Here is a 24647-nt window from a genome sequence, read left to right as displayed (position 1 = left end):
TAACAATGTTGTTCCGTATTCTTAAAAATATTAACTGTCAATATTACTATTTTAGCAGTTGATATTAGTTTTTTAACAATAATTGATAGCAATGTTATGATTTTAAACTTCTAAAATAAATTTATATTCACAAAAACTTTCGGATGTTCAGAACTTTTAAGCGAAAATTTTTTAGATAAATTTGCAGCTTAATATGTATTATATATGTAGCAATGGTTTTGATATACGAGGGCATTAAATGATTAATAAAAATAAAAATAAAAAGTGAGGGAAACAAGTAACAATATAGTAAAGAGAAAAGAAAGGGCTGGGGAAAAGAAAGGAGCTAAATTGGGGGGGGGTGTTGGATTGAGGTTTCCAAAATGATAGGGCATGCATTGAGTGGCTCAAGGCATGAAGGCAGAGCACAGACCTTGTTGAGTTTGACTTTGTGATCTTGTGTTTGTGATTTCCTATGAACTAACAAAAACAATGGACGTTTTCTTCTTAGGGTTCCTCAATGAACGCTCATACATGTAATGATGTAACCTACGAGTTATTTATCTGTGAGGTATAGATCATTTGATCTCAAGCTCTTGCCTAATTTTAGTCCCATTCCATAATATAAGAGTTAGTTAATCAATTTGAATAGATTAAGAAAGTTTATTGAGTTAGTTATTTGCAATAATTAGGTGTTGTATTTTCTAAAATATCCTTGTCAATCATGTATTAGTTAAAATTACTATTTGATTGATCTTTAACATGTATAACTACTACAATGACTACTTTTAAAGAAAATAGGTAAATACGAGAAACAAAGCGAAACAGAATCTTATATTTACAATTAAATTAAAAGTCAAACTAACTCTTATATTAAAAACAGGAGGTAGTAATTGTATGTACGCTTCTAAACTTTGCCAAATTTCTATCACGAGCAGAGTTGAATTATAAGGTATTTTAATGGCTGAACTAACTCATCATTTAACCAGGATTTTAAAAGTCGATTTTGCTTCTTTAGTCGGGCCACAAATGATTAACAAAGAACTCTGGCTTTGATTAACCTGGAAGACGCTATATTTGTTTTGCAGAGAGATGCCATACATGCATATTAAACACAATTAGAAGCACCAACGGTGCTATATAGTATGATGCCATAATTTTAAAAATTTTAAGATACGAGTACGATGATATATACTCATCCGGTCCTTAATATAGGACCTAATTGTTGAGTTAGTTTTGATCATAAATATAAGATTCATTTATCATATTTATCAGTTTTTTCTAAATTACCCCTATGGATACTCTCTCAACCATAATCAAGTAGAAGAGGGAGAGAGTATTAAAAAAGATGATTATGGTATTTTAGAACAAACGTGTCATATTTTTTATAATTAACTAACTTACCTAACTTCCTTAATTTAATCAAATTAGTTAAACGGATCTTATATTAAGAACCGGAGGAATATAATTTCAAATTTTGAGGTATAGGTATCTCGATAAAGATATTTATTTTTTAAAAAAATCAATATAATATTTGGCCCTTCAAATTTGCATGAATCTTGATTTTAATTTCTCAAATTTCAAATTTTGGTTTTAACCAAAGACGTCATAAATACTCTCTTAATCTTACACTTTTGACTCTTGGACCATACTTAATTATGGTTGTTAATTTCACTGAAGAGCAAAATTAAAAAGTCACATGTTTTTTTAATAGGTTTAAGGAAATCAACTGTCATTTTTTTAATATGCCAAACTAATTAACTTTGCCAAGTAATTAGAATTAGAAGGAGTTCAGAAAGAGTAAGGGAGCGTTTAGTAACATTTTAAAAGTGTTTTCACATCAATTAAAACAAAATTCTTATCACATATTTATTTTATATACTGTAAAATTATTTTTAAAATTATGGTTTGATTTTTACCCCAATATCTTTAAGAATGGTAGTTGGAATGGAATAAAAAACAAATAAATTAGTAAGGGTAACGGAGATGATGCCATTTACTACACCCCAAATTAAACAACCCTTCCCGTTTGTGTATATCACTGGAAAACATTCAATTAACGAACCGTTCCCCAATAAATAATTACAAGGATGATAGAATATAAAAAATTATAAATGTAACATGTAGTATCTTTTTGCATTTTATATCAAATAAGTATACGCAGTTTTTTGCCCAATGAGTTGTTTGAATTTGATCAAACATATATTTTTGGTAAAATAACTTGAATCATCCCAGCACTTTGATATTATTTTCTTAGCGCATCCAATATCTCAATATTATTTGTTTAGTCACACTCAGCACTTCAATTTTATTTTTAATTTGGGACACTAAATCTGCTATAAATAAGATTAAAATGCTAAACACACCAGAAAAATAATATAAGGATGTTAGGTATATCATAATTAAAATTAAACTATCCCGAGTCGTATATAATTTTTTCATGCATATCAACATAAATACTAATTAAATGAGAAATTTAAAAATAAAGGTATAATCTTATTCCTGATTTTAATTATCAGGTGTACTTGGCGCATCAATTTTTTTAGTGGCACAATTTGTTTCTTGATTTTTTTATACAATTTTACTCATGATTTTTTATTTTGGTGCATATAAAAAATAATATTAGGAATAAAACTATACCACTAAAAAAATGAGGGCGGTGAGTTTACCTCAGAAATAAAATCGGCATAAAATCACACGCTTAACTGAAATTTAACTTAATTCGTTATTTGCTTATTAAGTGCAAGGAGTCCTAGTAATAATTTAATAATAATAAATCAGGGACGTTGGCGCCTTATTAATTTCTTCCAGTCAAAGGAGGACTGACCCAAAGTGTGTCCCCTCACGTGACCTCAATCCCTGTTACCAAGAACATTTCTTCCTCCACCTCACCTTCAATCCCATCCATGCCACGTGTCGTCGTAGTAATTGCCCGATTTGTGTTCCGTTTCTGAAATACGACCTCACATGCCTTCCCAATTTAAAAATTCCAAAACAAAACAAATTTTGTGTCTTTTAAATCTGATTTAGTAAATAGGTCGGTTGGATGACCTGGATCCTATAAAATAGGTTCGTTTCCGTCGCCGGTTAAACAGTCCTCCTTCCGCTTCATTTTCTTCTATTTTCCCAAAACCTCTCCTTTCTGCTACAGTGTCGTCTTCTTTTCCAGAACCCCCCTCTCTCTCGTCTCTCCCTCTCTGTGATTTCCTGAAACCATTTGCTCCGTTAGACTTGTTCTACTAAGCAAGTACAACTTGCTGTGTGTGGTGGCTCCTTGATTTAGCAACATATATTCCTTTTCCTTTTCCTACTAAAGATTCTATCATCTTTTTTATTTCTCTTTATCTTTCAACTTTCTCGGAAAATTTCCGCTTTTCCTTTTCCTACGGCTCTTGGGTCTCCCCCAATATCCCCCTGCTTTCCCTGCCTTTTGCATTTTCCTGACTCAGCTTGTGCTGGGCTCTCTGTTCTCACTCTTACCGTTTCTTATCTCTGTTTCACGCTTACACACCTTTTCGGTGTCACTTTCCTGGCAATTTCTCGTTCTTTCAGGACGTCCCGACCCATATTCAATTCATTCACCCCAGATTTCTCTGCGTTTTAAGCTTCACTCTGACGGCTGTGTTCCTCTCTGCCTTTGCTTTCTGCTAACTTCTTTATTCTCTACCCGTGTACTGTTCTAGTCTCAAGGGAATCTATCTCTCTCCACCTTTTACTTTATCTCTATTTTAGGCTTGACCCCTCAATGTCATCACCGTTAACAGTCTAATACACAGGCTTCATCAATATGACTGCGCCTTCCATCAGATACACCCACCACACTAAACTCGTCTCGCCGGAGGAGCAACACCATCTTTACCGAGGAATGAAGTATCCCAGAGTTGTTAGAATAAGCGTGACAGACGGCGATGCCACGGATTCATCCAGCGATGAAGAAGGAGGGGCTGTCACGCTCCACCGCGGTAGGAGGTTCGTCAACGAGATTACCATCACTCAAAACGATGTCGTTGCTAAGCCTGAGAGCAAGCGTCGCAAGAGTAATAGGAGTGGTAGAGTAATGGGAAGTCGGCGGGCGATGAAAGCGTCGGCGGAGAAGAAGTTCAGGGGAGTGAGGCAGAGGCCGTGGGGGAAATGGGCGGCGGAGATCAGAGATCCTCTGCGACGTGTACGGTTGTGGTTGGGAACGTACGAGACTGCAGAGGAAGCTGCGATGGTGTACGATAAAGCCGCCATTAAGCTGAGAGGAGCAGAGGCACTGACTAATTTCATAACGCCACCGGGGAAGGAGTGCGAGGAGGAGAAGTTGAGCTCCCCGAAATCTGTTCTTCAGTCTCAGAGTGGAAGTTTGTCAGAGGAGGTTGAATCTGTAACAACCAAAGATGATACGATCAGTGAATGTCGGGATGAATCACCGTCGTCGTCATCGTCGGGGTTATCGGAGAATTTCTCAGGGTTGCCGGCGGACATATTCGACTTCGAAACATCGTTGCCGGACATATTTGACGACACTAATATTACAGAAAGCATCTACTCCGATGCGTGGGCCAGTCCCATCGAAAACCTCAACTTGGGTTTCGATTTCGATTCGGGTTTCGGATTCTCAAGTTGGCACAGAGATGACTATTTCCAAGATATCGGCGATTTGTTTGTGACAGATCCGCTTGTTGCTCTCTGAGTAGTGGCAGTAGGGAGTAGTGAGTAATGTAATAGGATAGGATCCTGGTACTGGTTTGATGTTGCCGAGAATCGGCAATTTTTGTATGGGTTTGGGTTTGCCGTGTTTTGGTTTTGTTTATCATCAACCGAGTATTAATATATATTTTTTGGGTTTGAAAATTTCCATTTTCACCAGGCAATGGTGGTGCACTTTAAGAATTGAGATCGTACGAGGCTAAAAGAACAAGTCTTTTAATTACTACTATTGTTATTTGATGGATAAGCTTGGCTCTGTGCTCCTCGGAGTCATCTGTGCCAACACTTGGAGTCTTAAATTTCTTGCGACAATTTTTTTTTTTTTTGGAAATGTGGACCGCAAATGTTACTTTTCAAGTATATTTGATCTTTACTTCATACTCTAATCAATTTATTCGACTTGCTTTTAGTGCGTGTTTTAGGAAATGAAAATAGCTTTAGACCTTTAACTTAAGGTTTTATACATCAAATACAGGAGTCCTCATTCAGCCACACCTGTTATAATATGCAATCTAATCTAAACCATTTAAAATTTAGCATATGAAAATGTTTATATGCAATTTTTTTAATAATAAATTATGTATTTATTAAAGTAAAAAAATTAAATTAAATATGGACCAGCATAGTCCAAATTAAGATAAGTACTCCATACTTATCGTTGTAATAAGCATAAAATGTACTGGTCAAATATAGAGTTAAATGCTCACATTGTTAAGTATAGGCATCCTCTTATTAGAAGAGATCCTATTCAAGCCGTTATCAGATATTAAATGTGGATATTTCTCTTAACAGAGTAGTGATACTTTTCTTTATATATTATGAGGCATATTGTGAAATAGATGGATGATTTGTATTATATATCTGATTGTATTTATAAGTTATTTTATGTTTTATTTATCGAAACTAACAAAATCTTAAATTTTATTAAATTTATATTAAAACTTTATAAATTTTCAATTTAAGCCTATTTAATATATATTTTTAAATAAAAATAAACCCTATCATTAGTTCGGGTGAAGGGAAGGAGTATAATACTACCTCATGTCCTTAATATAAAAGCTTATTTGATTTGTATTTTAGTTCTAATTAAATATAAGACTTTAATCTACTTTGTTTCTCATATTTATTCTTTTTTTCTCAAAGTAGTTTTTGTAGTAATAATAATTTTAGCTAATATACTTAATTAGCAAATATATTTTAGGAAAGATAACACATATTTATTATAAATAATTCACTTAACTAATTTTTTGTTCTACTTAAATTAATCAACTATTTTTTATATTAAAAACATATTAAGGACTGGAGGTAGTATTAATTCATCAAACAAATGAGATGAAAAGAAAAACGTATGGAATGTCAACAAAAGAGCCTCTGGCCTGTCCATCTAGCAGTGAAGAAGATTTGGAGCTGTTAATCAGGCGAGGCAATGCGAGGGTTATTGTGCTTCATGTGCGGTCTGAATTCTGAAATGCTTATAATTGCGTGCTCTCTTTTTATCCCACCAAATCACAACCACAAATATTTTACTGTTTCAACCCAACTTTTTCATTTCAATATTTTCACTTCACATGGCCAAGAAATTAAAGAGACTATATATACGCTATATTCCTTAGAAAATGAGAAATAAAACGAGAACAGGTTATAACATTGAATCCCTGAAGGCTTAAACTAATTTCGTCATATTGGAGCCACATATATAAAATATTGTGTGTGTGTGTGTGTGTGTCTGCAAATACATCAGGAAGATTCCCTTATATCACAAGGTTACATATTAAAAGAGAAGAGACTCTCTTTCTTTCTCCGTTTTTACCCTGTCAAAATATATATATCATTATTTGTATGTTCAAAAAGATAATTAACAAGTTATGTCCGAAGGTACACAGATGGGGGTAGCAGTTGCTCAATTTCAATTTGTGGAAGATAGAGCGCAAATTAGTAGTTTTACGAGGCGATCGTAACCTTTCAACAACGTGAAATACATTAAAAGAGAGAGAACTGACTGGTAAATGAATAGGCACGGTTGGATGAAATTAATATTATGGCTTTTAACGTGGTACTTGATAAGAATCAAGTTGAGCGTTTCCCACGTTGTTTATTCATTAATAGTCAATTAAAATTGAAATTCTCTTACCACCTTCATAAAATATTTTTTTCATACAAAGCTTCATAAAATATCCTGATTGTTGTTAGTAGAGTATGTGTGCTGTGTACGCGCGCTTTTAGTTGAAAGCTTATTGAGTTACTGTCCCCAGTTGTTAATATAAGAGTTTGTTAGAAGATGAATTTGATGCTCCTATATACTTGTTATTTTTTAAATCATTTTTATTGATTACATGTGTTAAATGAGGTAATTAATACAAATAGTTTAAAAGAATATTTTAAAATATATGTTTTATATTTTTTTTATAAAAAGTTTTCATCAAAAATAATTTCAATGCTGATGACCGCTGCCGGCAAGTTGTTTTGAAAGGCCTGCGATTTTACAGCTTGAAGCGGCATTAATTAAAAAGGATATAAATCAAGGCTGGCTAGTTATGAATTTGTATTCAATTTTTTTCTACAAATTATTTATTAAATATGGAAAGTGCCATAGCAACATAATAATGTTATGGTCGATAAATAAGATAAATTTTTGTTATAAATAAAATTAAATTTCCTGTCAACATTAACTTCAGAGTGAAATAAAAGGGTATAAAAGGCATACAAATTAAAAACATACCATGGCCAATAGTATTGTTTTTTCCCCCCTTTTTTCTTGTTAAATTTTGCCAGAAATAGATACGGGAAAAGATGAGATGCAGCGGAGCGATTGGGCGTTACTATAGATGTTGTATTTATTGTTTCATAATTCATAGGAAACAGTAAAGAAGATATTTCGAGCCAAGTGGCAAAAAAACAAAAATGAAAAAGAAAATTGTGAAAGACATAAATTAAATGAAAATGCCTTACGGCTTTTCGGTCCATTTCATCATCATCACTTAATTCTGCCGCAGCTTTTGTTTCCATTTGTTATATACATATATATATATATATGTATGTATATATGTATATATGGATAAGCATGGCGCCACGTTATTCAAACCATAAATTGCTGCTATGAATTCTTAATATAAAAATTTATTTAATTTTTATTTTGATTTTAAATATCAGATATTAATTTATTTTATTTCTCATATTTATTTATTTTTTAAATCAGTATTTATAATAGTTTTAATCAACACACTTAATTAGTAAGGATATTTTAAATAAAATAATATATATTTATTACAAATAACTAACTTAACTAGTTTTCTTAATCTACTCAAATTAGTTAACTAACTTTTGTATTAAGAACCGGAAGTAGTAATTAAATAGGTAAATTGCTGAAAAATTCCATATCACAAAATTTATTACTGGTCCTTAAAATCTAAATTTAGCTTTTTTTTTTGTCGGGAAAATATAAATTTAGCTTGTTTCTTATTTTTCTAAATTATCCATATTAATTTAAAAATGTTTTTACCAAAAAGTATTATGATGCATACTATTAAAAAGAATAATTTATGAAAATCAACACATATTTATAATAAATAATCAATTTAATTATTTTTTAATATCTTTATATTAATTATTTAATTCTTATATTAAGGATTAGAGTTAGTATTTAGAGATGCACCTAAATCCGTGAGTAGCAGACACATCAACAAAAAGGCAGACCCTTCTTTGACTCCGCGTAACATGTGCTCCCTGATGTGCTAAGAGGAGTTTTTCTTTTTGGCCAAATAGTTAAACAGGGGTTGGAAACATGGTTTAAGTTCTTAATTAAATTTCAGGTACACTCTTGTAATAAGGGATTTTCAGTAATTTTGTTTGATTAAATCGATTAATTGTGTATTTAGAGAAAATATAAAATGTGTTGATGTCATGTCAGGAATGTCATTTTTTCACCTTTCTGGAACGATTTCAGGAGGTGGGGGCAGAAGCGTGCGACCCACAACTTCATGAAGAGCATCACTACTGGACACTGACACAAAGTATTGCCAAAGACCAGGATCCTCGTCTTCCCCATTAATAACAAAACCAAATCAACGTAAAAAGACATAAAACGTCCAAATTAACATATCGCCCCCCATTAAATGCCCATCTTTATCATCCTTATACATTTTTTGGCTTCTCTTGTTGCCTCACACCAAGTCGTCGGCACCAACAAAAAACCGTAGCCACCTCCATTTGAACTCATCTTGAATCAATGGAAGACGCCTCCTAAAAAGACAAACATTCTGGGTTTGTGTCTTTTTGCCTGGGGTGACTCATATCTATGCAAGCTAAGCATGTACGTCCTCCTTTGGGTTATATAATAAATGTAAAATCGTGATGGTAAGTATTAATTGTAACAGCGATGCACAAATGGAGATGCCAGAGGTGGTGGGGGTTGAAAATAAATGGAGGGATTTTGATTTGAAAATGTGGGAAATAAAAAATAAAAGCGCACACAGATGGGTCGTTGTCTGGTAGATCAGGAATTGCAGGTTTGATAAATTCTGCATTTCTGAATATAAAGCCTTTTGCATATTGTCGTTTCTATGCAACTGGGATTTACCCCTTTCATTCTTGCTAGCGGCCCCCCCCCCCCCCCAAAAAAAACCAAAAAAAAGAACAACTTGCCCCATATCTGCATGGGTCCCCCCACACCAAGCATCCTCCGTCTACATTTGTGCCTATATTCATCACTAAATCGTTATTCATTTTCAAATTCATTTGGTGAGTATTGAGTAATTAATTAAGCATTATAAATATGATCGAATTCATGATCTTTTATTTATAAAAGAAGTTTTTGATGTCACTAGATTATAAGCAGTGATGAGAATCCAGCAACTTGAACACAGGCTGAGCAAAGGGGGATAGGGGGAGGAACGCGAAGGAACGGCGGTTGAGAACCTATCGGAAAAGGGTGTAGAGAATCTGTTGAATGGAGATTGTAATTCTGGGGGGTCCACAGGAAGAATAGCGACCGTACACGTGGCATGAGGTTACGGCTTCTGGGCATCGCACTATCGCAGGATGAGGGGCCGGGGGGGGACCCTACGTGTCGTCCGATTCAATCATCACTGTACTGTGGAATGATGGTGATGGTGGCCCCACCCTCCCCCATCATTGGTTAGGTTAGCATTCCCTCCGTTTCGCTTCAGGTAAGGGTAGACGTACCTTATTGTTCCCCACATATGCCACGTCGGCTTATCTGCCTTCTCTATATCTCTCTCTCTCTTCTCTGACGTGTCCTTTCCCTGCTGACTTACAGAGCCACATTAACGTCCCCTACTGACTGGCTGGTCAAAAAAAGCAAAAACGTCCCTACTGGCTGACACTCCAGAAGGAAGGTTTACGTTACAGGGTACATGGACCCGGCTCTACTCATAACGGCAACTTTTTAGCAGAATCATAAAAAATAATTTAACATTTAATTTATTTTATTTTTTTAAAATAATCTTTAAAATAATTGTACATGTTAAAAATTTTATCAAGTAGTAATGTTAGTTAATATATATGATTAGCGAATGTATTTTAAAGAAGACAATACATATTTATTATAAATAACTAATACAATCAATTTTTTTTAATCTATTCAAATAATTCAACTAATGTTATATTAAAGATGAAAGGTAATAATAATAATTACTAATGATGGGCCCTTTTTTTTGTAAAATAAAATAAACTCCTCCATATATTTACTTTGTAAACCGTAAAAATACTTTTAAAACTAGCAGTGTTCACGGGATGGGTCCCCGTCCCGGTCCCGTCTCGGTAAACAGTGACGGGACGGGATTTTTGTCTCGTGTCCTGTCTCGTCCTGAAAGGGAGGGACCAGGACAAAACCGAGACGGGACGGGGACGTCCCGTCCCTTTTTTTTTTTTTCTCCCTTCAATTTTGGACCTTCAGTCAAAATATTGGGCTTGTCATTTTGATTAAATTCATTTCTTTTTTTTTCAGGCCTTACAGATTACTTTGAGTCAAAAACAATAATTTGGACCTTTGGAAATGGACAATATTTATAATTATTTGTAACAAATTAGACACTTCTGTTAATTAAAATTGATTTAGCAAGACCTCAACCTGACGCTAAGACAGACGCCACAGATGGTTCAAGATGCAAAGATTAAATGCTAAAATTCTAATAGCAGAGACAGGGTGAGAAGACGCAGTTAGAGATGAACAAAGACAGCAGAGTGAAGGCAGTAAAAGGAGTGAGCTTACCTCATGGCGACGTGATGGCAGGCGGGAGAGTGAGCAGCGAACGTGACGTGGGGAGAATGGTGGTACCATATTGCACTTACCTTTTCTCCTTCACTATTTCAATCCCACCATTCTTTATCTACCCACTTCGCCCTCTGAAAATTCCTTCATAAGAAATCGCGAGTGAGTTCTTCTGAGCAATGAGTCGATGGCTTCTCTTTCAATTTTAAGAACTCATATGTGCAGACTAGATGGGTTTTTGAATAGAGGAGAGGGAGAGCAAAACACACCTGGTCGACAATGGCAGTGCTGGAAGAGAGAAGGTGAGAGCCTAGGAGGGAATGAGCGAGCGTGAAGAGGATGAGTGACGGCACTGGCAAAGGTAAGAGATGAAGGCATCGGAGAGAGTCTAGGCATTCAATTAAGAGCGGGATTACAGGGCTTCCCTCCACTGATACTATCATCCGCTGCTTTGAAATGAGAAGCGACGGAGGTGAGGATCTGGAGTCGAGACTGAGAGGGAGATGGATTGAAATGATAATAGATTAGGGCATCCGCAAAATTCTTTGTATTTTATTTACTTGTGATGTTTGCAAAAAAATTTTTAAAATTATATACCTTGGGACGAGACAACCCCGTCCCGAACAGTATCCTGTCCCGTTCCAAAGTGATCGGGACCGGGACGGATCCATCAGGACGGAACAATTTAAACACCTCTATTTAAAATTATGGTTTGATTTCTATCTAAACATCCTCTTAATATGTAACAGTGTTATACCCCCAGGGGTGGATTTGGTTTACAGAGAAACCATGCGTTATCTGAGAAGGAACATTGATATAATAAAGTACTACAATTTATTAGAGCATAATTGACATTTTTAATCACGTGGAAGTGGAACTCTTCACAATATTTTCTCTAACCAAATATGCTGCATCATATTTAGGATATCATTTGATTTGTCAACTATTCGTTAATGAAAAATCCTTTTTTTTAAAAAAAAACACAAAAAACAAGTGTAGATGTTGACCACGCGTACATGTTGAGATACTTTTCAGAAAAACTAGGCAAGTTTCTAGCTACCAAATCACCATATACTCACACAACAGTATTGTTAATTAATTGATCATTAATTCATATTCATATGTTTTTTAATTGATGAATATTAGCTGGCTGACAAAAACACATGACGCTTTAAACAAGATACAACAAATTTTGATAACAAAAACAAAAAACAAGAATATCAAATTCACCAATCAAAGGGCAATATTGCAACAATTTATACTACTTCCGGTTTTTAATATAAGATCTTGTTTGACTTTTATTTTGGTCTTAAATATAAGATTTCAATCCATTTTGTCTCTAATATTTATGTATTTTTTTTCCTAACGTAGTCCTTCTAATAATTGGAGTTCTAACCAAGTAACCAACACACTTGATTAGCAAGGATATTTTAAGAAAAATAATACCTATTTATTACAAATAACTAACTTAATATATTTTCTTAATCTCCTCAAATTAATCAACTAACTCTTATTATTAGGGCCGGAGGTAGTATCATTTAACATTTTAGGATAGTTGATATTTCTTGCAAAATGCTTTATGATGAGCGAAAATATCGTCAACCCAAGTGAAGACAAAGCTTTGGAGGACGCGCGGGACACATCTGAGAGCATAGTGGCCAATTGACTATTAACTCATCAATAAACAATTTATCCCGTAATTAATCTTGAATAATACCTGAGACTTTATGCTTTCTACTTGGCGAACAAAATGTATGAGAAAGAATCAGAAAAGGGAAAAGATATCCTCTTTATGTTTTTTCCTGATTTTGGTAGAGAAAGTTATTCGGGGAGAGTGGGGCGAGTGGGGTGGACCATCGGCTTTGAATCTCTAGCGAAGCAGGCGACGGGAATATCTAGCTGAAGAGGATAGGAGAGCCCCGTAAGGATCTAATCTTATTTTTCCAACTGCGACGCCAAGTATTGGGTTTTCACAAAATGCCAACTAGACACACACAAATACACTTGCCCTGGATTTTATGCGATTTCATAACATGTCAACATCCTGCCAAATTCTCCAATGATTAATAAATCACTAGCAATCCAAGAAAATTTGTTTAAACTATAACTTGAACCATAAAAAGGAGTTCACGAACCTTTTCTAGGCCAAGTACTCCAACGCTATTTTCAGGAACAGGACAGTAACAGGTAACAGGAAGCAGGGCAACCCCCTGTTTGGGTGCAACCAACGTTCCACTACTTGGACAATGGTTTAAACAAGAAATAAATAATACTTCTATTTTAATGCTACACAATATTCTGTATGACTTCGTATGAGATATCTCATGACTGCTAATGGGTATTTTCATTTTGTCCCCTTTTTTTTTTTGTAGGTATATGTATCCTCCTATTAAAAACAATCATGTTTGGGACACTGTCAGACACTTAACAGAGCACCTCTCTTAGCAGAGATTTAAACATTGATTCATCATGTTGTAAGGAACTAGTTTTTTCTACAAGACCCAACCTTTGTTGGTTCATTTCGTCTTTTTTAACCCTGCATAAGCAGCCTCGATTATGCCGGCTTGTGCTGTTGCTTTTTTTATTTGGGGGGATCATGCAATAATTAAAAAGCTGCACAGTTTCAGGCCCAAAAAAAGTCAAAAAAGGTGTACAGAAACCATTTGGGGTCATTCATTAGCACTGGGCCTAGTTATTTAAAGCAAAAGGAGGTCTGGTTTTTCCTCATAATTTGATCCTCAGGGCCCGTTTGTCAATTGATAGCCCATAAAAGAACAACGGCTTGTTGCGGTGTCGCAGGTTTTTTTGTTTTTGGTCAATCGACAAAGTATTTATGCTTTGGTAAAGTAGGACACAATTTTCTTGTTAAAAGTAATTCTTTGCACTTGCACTTTGCATTTCACTAAAAACATGTCATCCTTTTTTTTTTTTTACCAGAAAAAAAATCTTCAGATCCCTTACATTATCCCAAAAAAAAATTATGACCAGAAGGAAAATTATCATTCATTCCTTGCAACTTGTAACAATGCTGATCCCTTTTAGTTTACCATTGGGTATGGAGTACAAAACTACAAATTATGACATTCTGTGTAATATATTGCTGGCGCCTGGCTGGGCATTACAATTCATACACAACTTCCGTCCTGATAGGTAAACAAATTTAGGTTATCATTATCTTGTTGGTTTTACTTTTAGCAAATTATTTAGGCTTATGATTGCAACCTTGCAGTTGTCCAAGGCCCTATCTATTAAAAGGTAAACATAATTTAAATCACATAGCCTGTGTGCTGACATTATTGACTAATAGGAGAATTTGGGGTTAGACACCCAATTTCTCTGATGAACTTTTCGGATATTAGATGCAAGGTCAGAAGCTAAAGTATTATGATACATTAGAGCTTTTGCATTAAAAAAAATGTCCTGGGATCCTTGCTTCCAGCTTCTCTATATATCATGCTTCAACATTTACCAGAAATGCAAAATGATCGCCCTATTGTTGGATTCTGGGAAATTTACTTGCTGAATCTACCACAAGCTCATGACGCCAAATCAAGATAATTATACTAATTCGAGTAATGGTTTACAGGAAAATATGAATGTCTACTACAGTCATAAAATTGAGTATGAAAAATTAGTAGGGAAGCACAAGCCTGGTATCACAGTACCAGTGAGTTCGACCACACGGAAGAAAAAACGTAGCTGTTGAAGAAATCGTGTGAGAAATTCACCGATTCAAAATGTGTAGGCCAAATACAATCAAGTCTGAAAGTAGCATTCTCCATCAACTTATCCATTTTGAAATTCAGAAGCTAGAGAGATCGGCCGAGTGGATAAGATAGGTGAGCGCCAATGCCAAAAACATCAGCACATATGCGATTCCTTGATCGATGGCTGTCCCTGACAGTGCAAAAAACGATAGACACAAAAACTTGTATCAACTTATCAAATTAAGAAAACATTTAGAAGATGCATTGTCTGGAATTCAACTATGAAGAGGGGAAAACAGATGGCAGAGTCAGATCCAAATGGAAAGAAAACATAAACAGAAGTTCGCATATTAGATCTAAGGAAGTGAATGAAGAGAGAGATTACCGTCGCTAGTAGGGGCAGGGGTGGGAGCAAGGGATTGAGCATGAACAGCAGAGGGCATGATGAGGGTGAGAATGAGAGCGGGGAGGATGGTCAAAACACCGAACGAAAACTTGGAAGGCGCCATATGGAATCTGGGAAAGAGGGAACTTAGGGGTGGGGGGTCTCTCTCTGCAACGCCTCTCAGAAGAACTGAGGAATGTCGCGGAGAGAGAAAGAAAGGAAAGAAAGCAGAGAGCAAGGAAGGAGGGTGGTTCGGTTCAATGGAATTTCAGGATATGTTTGAGTATGGGAAGGAGAAATTTTTGGAGGAAGAAGACGACCATACAACACAATTTTAAGCCTCCATTGATGAGCTGGAGGCAGAGCAAAGTGTGGGGAGCCACAACCAGGATCACCGGTTACCGCTAAACCCCCTGTGGGGCCCATCCGCTTCTCTTGCCCCATGTGATTCCTTTTTTTTTTTTTTTTGTGATTCGATTTCCGTGAAATTTAAAGTTTCTTTTATAAAATTCATCGTAATAAGTAAAAAAAAAATGCTACAGATCAATTATATTTACAAATAATCGTTAAAAGACATAATTATATCATCATATAATGTGATGATTATATTAAAAAATGTTACTTACATTAAAATTCGTAGCGATATGCAATTTTTTTTTTTTTTATATATGCTCGCTCCCCCCTCCCTCCCTTTTATCTTATTACCATATTATTATCTGTTTTTTCAATATATATATGTGTGTGTATTCCAAAAAGAAACCTAGAAAGGCTTTGGTGTTGCGCGGTCGATTGTGCGGAACTGCGGATGGACATTTAAATATGGAAGTTGAGTTAGGAAATGCCAACGAACGCCACCGCACATCTTTACGCACTTCTGGCTTTGTGTCCCCGTTTTTTGTCGCCAACGAATAACAACCTAACATCCACCACTTTTTTTTAAAACAATGCTCGATCTGGGCCCAAAAAGACCCAAGTAGTTGAATCCTCAGTTCAATTGTTTTGTGGGCTTAGTTTGGAAGACTACTTTAGGATACTCGAGATCCCAAAGTCTTGGCTCGAAAGCTTCAGAGGCCCTTGCTTGATCTGACCCAGAAAGCTTTATATATTGATGGCTTGTGACTTGCACCTCTTTCTTTCCCCCAAAAAAACAAAAGAAGTTTTTGCGCATTTTGATTTCTGCTTGTTAATCGTGTTCTCTGTTCATTCTATTGAAAAGGAATAAAAAATAACTACCAGTCCACTTTCATGATGCTGTGTTAAAAAAAGTATTTGATTTTTTTGGTAAAAACGTGTTTGATAAAATATTAATAAAAAAATTCAAATGCAAACTTAATTGAAAAATGGCTGACCAATAGTTCATGAAATACTGGTGCCCATAATGTGAAGTAAAATTTGAGAGTAAAATCCAATTTCAGGCTCCTTGCACGAGACCTATTTCAAGTTACATCCAAAGTCAATTTCTTTTTTATTGAACTAGGAAGTCTATTCAAACATTTGGTCCCCATTTATTTACTCCTTACAAAATATATAACGTAAAACGAAAGTAGACAAGATATCGAATCATCGAATCGTGAAATTTAAGAATTTTTTTAAGATCGGCAAAATATTTTGTGTGATTAATCTTGAAATTGAAAGAAGACCAATACTTAAGATTTTACACTGTTCAATGCATATACAAGCACCAAGCAAACGCCGGTTAAGGCGTTAATAGTGGTTAGCTTCAACCGAGTCCATCTTTTATACGTAAAAGACAGCTGAGGTCTGAGACATTGATATTTCATTTACTATTTTAGAGAACATATTTATCATTAATTATTAATCTGTTACGTTCAGCTTAGAAGGTTTTGTTTGACTTGAAGAACCTAGAAAACTTGTTGGATGGATTATCAAAGTCTATTTCATGGGCAAAGCCAGCTAAGATTTGAAATAAATTTGCTGAAAATGGTGAAGCAATCGGATAGGTTTTACAATGGTGATAACGGAAACTGGCCGGAACATATATAAACACAAGCTTCCAACAACACGAAGTTTGAGTCATTATATTTAAAGCTGATTATCGATGGGAACAAATTAAACGAACAAAACTTTCGAGAAATCAGGAACTGTTTCATCATCATCTTCCTTGATATTACACCTGCGTGCACCCCTATCTTACGTAACTGCCTCGTACTTTACGTTTGTCCCTTCGTCTTAACTCTTCCTTTTATCAGTTTTTTTCCTTCTCTGTCTCAAGCAGTTAGCTCTTCCTCTACTTTTCCCCTTCAAACCCCAACATCTTCATTTCTACCTATAAAACTTAAGATCCCACGTTCGCATTCTTGTCTCTCCAGGGGTGAGCCTTCTTCTTACAGCTTTTTGTTGTTTGTTTAATCTTATTTCGCCTTATAATTTCCCCTGGTCACATTTAAGAATGGCCTTTTCGAGACTCGTTCAGGCTTCAATGAATCGGTTATATTGCTAATTAAAAGGATTCTCACGGTAGGTTCACTTTCATTTTTCTTTCTAAATTCACTCCCTTGCTACATAGATTAATTCAAGTCTTCAACTTTTCAGCACTCCAAAATAAACGTTGCTTATATATTGTTGTTTCAAGTCTATTTTGATTAATGAACATGCTGCATAAAGTGTATATTTTGCTGCACTCCTATGATTTAATCATGTGACTTGGTTTGAAATTTAGTTTCATTCCTCATTGTTTATAGAATGTGGTTATTGTCTGTGTAACACAGGTGGTGACCTATTTAAGGTTCTGCCGTATTTGATATTCAATTCATCAACAGCAAGGGGTGGCCACAATCGTAATTGAGGAGCTTGAGCCGGAATGGAACAATTCCGACGAATAGGAGAGGTCGTTGGAAGTTTGAAGGCTCTAATGGTTTTGCGAGATGAGATTCAAATCAACCAAAGTCAATGTTGTTTGATCCTTAATATCTTCGATCTGGCATTTGAAACCATCGCAGAAGAGATCAAGCAGAACCTTATGCTGGAAGAGAGGAACACCAAATGGAAACCCCTTGAATATCCTATGAGAGAACTGTGTAGGGTGTTTAAAGACGGTGAACTTTACATCAGGCAATGCTTGGACTCTAAAGATTGGTGGACCAAAGTCATCTCACTTCATCAAAACAATGACTGTGTTGAGTTTCACATACACAACTTGTTTTGTTATTTCCCTGCTGTTATTGAAGCTATTGAAATTGCTGGAGAGGTGGCTGGACACAACCACGATGAGATGACAAAGAAGAAAGTTATGTTAACGAGGAAGTATGATAGAGAATGGAATGACCCTAAGCTTTTTCAATGGAGATTCGGAAAGCAGTATTTGGTCTCTCGTGAAATTAGCAAACAGTTGGAGAATGCTTGGAGGGAAGATCAATGGAGACTCATAGAATCACTGAAGGAGAAGAAGACCTCTACTGGACTTGCTTTGACGAAGAACGAGCATCGCCTTGCTAATATGTTAATCAAGAAACTGCTAAATGGACCTGAGAAATTGAACAAAAAACTTTTCCCCTGTTCAGTCCTGTTGGGGTCGAAGGATTACCAAGTGAGACGAAGATTGGGGCAGGGAAGAGAGTTTAAGGAGATTCAATGGATGGGACAAAGCTTTGCCTTGAGACATGTGAATGGGGGGATGCAAATGTCAGAAGTAGAGATTTATACTCTGTTATCATTGTCTCACCCCAACATAGTGCAACATCTTTGTGGGTTTCATGATGAGGAGAAAAAGGAATTCTTTCTTGTGATGGAGTTAATGAATAAGGATCTTGATAGCTACATAAGGGACAACTATGGTCCAAGGAGACAGATCTTGTTCTCTATCCCTGTAGTGGTAGATATTATGCTTCAAATAGCAAGAGGCATGGAGTACCTTCACTCCAAAAACATATATCATGGAGATCTTAATCCTTGCAATATCTGGCTCAAGCCATGGAATTCCCAAGAAGGCTATTTTCAAGTAAAAGTAACAGGCTTTGGTTCATCCATGACGATCAATAAGGATACTGCTCTTAGTCGAACCTCACCATGCCAAAATCCCCCTGAAGAGGAGATCAATCCTTGCATTTGGTATTATGCCCCTGAAGTTCTAATTGAGCTAGAATGTAATAAGACTAAAGCGTCTAACTCTAGCTGTAAGTACTCTGAGAAAGCAGACGTCTACAGTTTCAGCATGGTGTGCTTTCAGTTGTTGACAGGAAAAGTGCCTTTTGAAGGAGATGGATCAAGCCGAAATATAAAAGAAGGGGAAAGGCCACTCTTCCCGTACCCTTCGCCAAAATATGTTGTTAACTTAATTAAGAAGTGCTGGCAAACTGACCCAAGCCTACGTCCTACTTTCTCCTCTATTTGTAGGATCTTACGCTCCATAAAGAAATTCCTAGCCATCAATACTGAGTTTCTTATCATCAATCCTGAACTGAACCAGCTTGAATTGACGTGCCCACCAGTGGATTACTGTGACATAGAAGCATTTTTCCTGAAGAACATCCAAACAGAGAAGTTATCTCGTTTACCTAGCGTATCTCAAATCCCTTATGAAATGTTTGCTTATAAGATTGTTGAGAAAGAGAAGACTAATGCAAGCATGACTAGAGATAATAGCTCTGAGCCCTTGGGCAGCTCAATCTGTAAGGAAGAAAATGATAGTGATGTCCAAAAGAAAGCCTCTAGGGATGACAATGCCTCCACATTGGAAGATCCAGGCCCTCTTGCAACTGACATGAAGTCATCTTCTTCTGACTCACAATCTATGTGTTCAGAGGTGCAGGTCAAGAAATCTGCAAGAATAAAACATCAAACAGAAGATGAAACCAAGAAAGATCAAGGTTAGCCGGTGAATAATTCCTTCCTTCCATCTTAATCAAGTGTTTGAACTCAACAATTCTGTTAAAACAACTGAGATATCATATTCTCGTGTTCCCAAGTTGTATTGTGTTTCTAACTTTATGTTATGCTTTTACTGATGACAAAGAACTTATTGGTGTAAATGTGGTTTGAATAGTAACATTTAGGTCACAGCCATCAAGATCCTTAGCAACGAATCAACCTAACCACAATTCACGGATGAAGAGAGGGAGCCAATTGCCATCAAGCATGGGAAGAAGGACTGCCCAGGTTCCAGACTTCAAGAACAACAAAGGGAGTAAATCAACACCATTGACAAAAACCTCAAGTTCTGTTAGAAGAATCAAACATGGGCAAGTCGCTAGTCCTAAGAGCATGTCAAAGACGAAAACCGGCAATGAGTCACCATTAACAAGACGTGGGCATGTCTCCAATTCCAAGAGCAGCCCACATATAAAGAAAGGGTATGAGTCACCACTGATAAGAAATAGTCATGCCTTGGTTTCTAAGAGAGGTTTGAAGATGAGAAAAGAGAATGAATCACCATTAACGGCGAGCACAAGAACATTAAGACATTCCGATTTGAAGATGACGAGAGGAAATATGTCACCTTATGCGATGAGTCCTTTCAGTTTCAACACATGCTCGCGAAGAGGTTGTCAGGTCTCGAATCATGATCTTGCTTACAGGATGGACAGAGCTGGAAGAATATCTCCATTTGCGATGAGCCCTTTAAACTCATATGGAAGAGCCTATGGTCACATCTCTCAATCTCAGAAAAGTTTAAACATGAAAAGAGCGAGCTTGTCTCCATTGAAATTAAGCCCTTTAAGTTCATATACGCAAAGAAGTGGTCACATCTCAGATTAATTTTGACTATCATCTCACTTATCTTTTCTCAGTTTTTACTTTTCAGTTTATAGATCATTTCGTACTTAGCATGTATTCTAAATTTAATCTTCTCCAATCATGTGTTTATGCACACAGGAGATAGAAAATTGAGTCAGATTTTTCTCATTGTGAGCAAATTAAATTATAAGTTAGGGATAGATCAAGAAGTTTCAAAAGATAACCTTTTGCCTAGATCAAGTTTCTTGATACAAGGAAAGCGACACGCTATTGGGTTGACAAATTATAACGTTGTTCAGATGCCATATAAGAGATTATTTAAATTTATAACAAGTAACACTTTAAAAAGATGGTTTCCTAGGTTATCTATATCTATGTCTGTATATATAAATATGTAAAAGATACTCCTCCGTACTTAATAGAAGACCTAATTATTGAGTTAGTTTTGATTCTAAATATAAGACCAATTTTTTATATTTGTCAATTTTCTCTAAATTACCCCTATAGATATTCCTTCAACTATAATCAAATAAAAGAGAGAGAAGGGTATTAAGAAAGATAATTATGGTGTTTTAAGAAAAACATGTCACATTTCTTATAATTAGCTAACTTACCTAACTTTTTTAATCTAATCAAATTAGTTAAATGGGTCTTATATTAAAAATTGGAGGAGTAGTTTCCTATATTCATGAAGAACATCGTCTTATTCTGTTACCAATGGGCCCTGAACTAGTAGTAATTGGCGTCACCATATTATTCATTATTTTTGTCTTAAAATTTTATTTTTATTCAATTTTATGCATTTTAAGAAAATAGGAAGTTTTAGTTATCCATTAATTTTTTTCGCTAGTTATTAATCTATTTAAGCTTATCTCATCAAATAGTTGATATCAGAATGTTTTAAGATCAAAATATTAAAGCGTGAGTGAGTATTATTTTATAACATTTATTTAAAAATTTCAGATCCAAACAAATTTAAATGACTTTTAAATTTAAAAAATGATTTACACTTTAAACCTCAATTTTTATGCAATTATATATATCATGGTACCTTTTAATTTAAATTATTTTTATTTATAAAAATATGTATATACTCTTCAGTTCTAAATGTAAAAGCTATTTTTTTAGTATAATTTATATTATATAATGAGTCTTACATTTTGACTTTGAAAGAGTATATTTAATAAATATAAAAAATAAAATTTCAGAAAACACGATCTACCTAAAATTTTTTTTTTATACCTATATTTGTTTTAATCATTTTCTAATAATATTCTGATCAATTTGTAATTAATATTATGGTTGAAAAAATAATATATTAAATAGAGAAAATATAAACTAGATAATTTTATTTTCTCTAAGAATATATTTTTTTAATAAATACAAAATATCATAATTTAAAGTGATATATTTAACATTTAACACTGAACAATACCTGTATTAATTTTCAGATGAATTTTTAGTCTTTCTTTTGTCATCATATGAATTTTTAATATTGAGGGTTCATATTTTTCATATTTGATAGTATTTCAATCAACCCGTTAAACAGAAAGGGCTAAGGGCCTGTTTGGGTAGCACCCCAAACCATGGTTTGGGGGCCCAAACCATGGTTTGGGGAAAATGCTACCCAAACAGGCCCCAAAATATTGTAAACCTTGGTTTCAGGTGAAACCATGGTTTCACCAGAAGCTGGAAATTGTCGCTTGTGGGAAAAAATCGGGCACGCCTACTGGTGATTCCAAAAACACCCCAGAGTTCTCGAGCTGGCCGACACTTTGAATTCGACATCCTTCTCTTCTCTTCGCTGGCCGACACTCTTCTCTTCAGCTCGACCAGCTCCTCCGCTCGACACACTGTGCTTGCTCCTCAGCTCGACCAGCTCCTCAGCTCGACACACTGTGCTTGCTCCTCAGCTCGACCATTGCTCTCAGCTCAAGGTCGACCCTCAGCAACGGCTCCGGTAGGCAATTTCCCAGATCCCTCTCTTCTTCGCTGGCCGACACTCCTCCTCTTCGCCGAACGATCGGACTCAGCTCGAAGCTCGACCCTTCGGCCCTTATCATCAGCTCGTCTCTTCGCCGCTTCATCATCGGGTCGCGTCTTCGGCCGTGCTTCATCGCCAGCTCGAGTGTTCGCCGTCGCTGCTCTGAAACTCGACACCGGTGAGATCGTCCTGGCCTCGCGAAAACAGGGGTGGTCGTGCGTTTCTCGGCTCGCCAAAACCAAAGGAAGCTCCGATCCATCCATCCTCTGTCTCCAATCTTCGTTCTTCAGTTCGGCCGGTGAGCTCTCTCTGGTGATTGCCCAAAATTCTGTTCGTATTTCCTCCATTCATTGATCTATCAGCTTCTTGCTTATGATTCTGGTTCGGTGGTTCTGATTCGGTCCCTCCTCTATTTTCGGTCTGTCATCCGGAAGTGATATGAATTTTTTTTCAACCGTGGCTATTAGTTTTTTGATTGTGGTATGTTGAATTGGAATGATTTGGCTGTATATCCTCTTCAATTGCAAGCTTCCTCTCGGTTCTATTTTTCAACCGTGGCCTTCGATTTCAGCTTTGTATGCCTAGTGGATCCAAGCGATGTATAATTGTTGTCTGGATATTCCTTGGTCTTCCTGTGCGTCATTCGGCAGATTTTGATCAATGGTTATTGCCGAAGATCTTGTTCGTTTTTGCCATGGATTGTTTCGGGGTTTATGGTGTTTTTGGATTTCTTTAATTGAGCTTCATGTGCTGGGGATTATAAATGGTATGTTCGTTTGGTAAATTGGTTCTGATTTTATGAAACAAAGAGGGAACAAATTATGGTAATCAATGTCTGGTTCTGGAGGCAGGGGACGTATATGGATGAGAAAGTCTGGCAATTGTTATATAAATTCAATGCAATTTGTTTTTCCTGCTGTAGTCCAGATTTCCCCCGGAGAAGAAGCTGTGAAGTCGAGACTTTGGTTTTTTTTTTTTTGCCGTGGATAGTACTTGTGATAATGAACATTATTTGTTAAGAGTTGATCTGATTTGGGATGAGATAAGAATTGTATTGTTCTGTATTGTTGTATTAAGGATTTTGATAAATTTATGGCCAACTTTTGAGAGTGAGGAAAAATGAAATCACAACTGAAATCCATGTATATATATTGAAGGAAGTGATTTGTATTTTGGTCAGAGGTTTATGTTGGTAGTTTTTTTTATTTTCGGTTGACAAATCTGATAAGGATATAATTTTTAAAAAATATTATGAAAGGCTTGTGCAACATGTTATTTTGTAAAAACAATAATGTGCTTTATAATGTTATTTAATTAACATGTTATTTTGGACGTTTTAAAATTTTTAGTATTTTGAAGTAAAAACAAATAATGAAGTTTAGAAAGGAGGGGGTGTATTTTTTCCAACCATGTAAAATTAGAAATTTTTTGTGTTTGTTAATTTTTGTCACACTTGGTTTGGTAGGAAGGAATTGAGATTTAAAATGTGATCAACTTTTTCACCTATTACAGTAGACAATATGATTTTTGTTATTTCAATTGATTTTGAGTTGATTAACCTGGGATGACTGAAGAGTTATAATTGTGCTATAGCATAATGCGTAAGAATACGGTGAAAGCTTCCTGGGACCTACGAACTACAAAAGTGTTTATTGACCTCTGCATTGAACTTGTGCAACAAGGGGAAAGAAAAGGTACTAGCTTAACAAAGAAAGCTTGGGATATTCTTGGTGATAACTTTACTGCCAAAACTGGAAGAGTGTATGAAAAAGGTCAATTTAAGAATAAATATGATTCCCTACGAAAGGAGTGGCAGACATGGGATAGGCTGCTTCGTGAGACAGGATTGGGATGGGATACTGAAAGGAATACTGTCAGTGCAACTGATGATTGGTGGGAGAGAAAAATAAGGGTAATTATTGAACCTTTTGATCTTACATTTTCTCTACTTGTTAATGCTTTGTGTATATTTACTGT

At 35.6% G+C, this 24647-nt stretch overlaps 3 protein-coding genes across 3 annotated transcripts; 2 read left to right on the top strand and 1 right to left on the bottom strand.

The window, feature by feature from the left end:
* The first annotated feature begins 3701 nt into the window (after positions 1–3701).
* Positions 3702–4654, top strand: LOC114731692 (ethylene-responsive transcription factor ERF069-like). Its single transcript, XM_028918924.1, has one exon. It carries the CDS (start codon positions 3767–3769, stop codon positions 4652–4654), a length of 888 nt encoding a protein of 295 aa, XP_028774757.1. The 5' UTR covers positions 3702–3766.
* Positions 4655–14669: 10015 nt separating this feature from the next.
* Positions 14670–15129, bottom strand: LOC114731759 (arabinogalactan protein 41-like). Its single transcript, XM_028919015.1, has 2 exons — positions 14993–15129; positions 14670–14797 (listed from the first exon to the last, which is right to left on the bottom strand). The coding sequence occupies exons 1-2, from the start codon at positions 15114–15116 to the stop codon at positions 14703–14705; spliced, it is 219 nt and encodes a 72-aa protein (XP_028774848.1). The 5' UTR covers positions 15117–15129; the 3' UTR covers positions 14670–14702.
* A 2684-nt stretch (positions 15130–17813) lies between these two features.
* On the top strand, positions 17814–19823 carry LOC114731729 (probable serine/threonine-protein kinase DDB_G0284251). Its single transcript, XM_028918972.1, has one exon. It carries the CDS (start codon positions 17814–17816, stop codon positions 19821–19823), a length of 2010 nt encoding a protein of 669 aa, XP_028774805.1.
* The last annotated feature ends 4824 nt before the right edge of the window (positions 19824–24647 follow it).

This window comes from Neltuma alba, unplaced genomic scaffold (assembly GCF_004799145.2).
Source record: "Neltuma alba isolate B1F8T4 unplaced genomic scaffold, ASM479914v2 tig00012843_pilon, whole genome shotgun sequence".
In the NCBI taxonomy this organism is placed as follows: domain Eukaryota; kingdom Viridiplantae; phylum Streptophyta; class Magnoliopsida; order Fabales; family Fabaceae; genus Neltuma; species Neltuma alba.
This window is presented reverse-complemented; position numbering and strand designations above follow the sequence as displayed.

Bases quoted from the DNA above. Each gene is read 5' to 3' on its own strand.
- LOC114731692 (XM_028918924.1), top strand. From the start codon at position 3,767: ATGACTGCGCCTTCCATCAGATACACCCACCACACTAAACTCGTCTCG.
- LOC114731729 (XM_028918972.1), top strand. From the start codon at position 17,814: ATGGAACAATTCCGACGAATAGGAGAGGTCGTTGGAAGTTTGAAGGCT.
- LOC114731759 (XM_028919015.1), bottom strand. From the start codon at position 15,116: ATGGCGCCTTCCAAGTTTTCGTTCGGTGTTTTGACCATCCTCCCCGCT. The intron at 14,798-14,992 runs GTAATCTCTCTC...TTGCACTGTCAG, and splicing joins CCCTGCCCCTACTAGCGACG to GGACAGCCATCGATCAAGGA.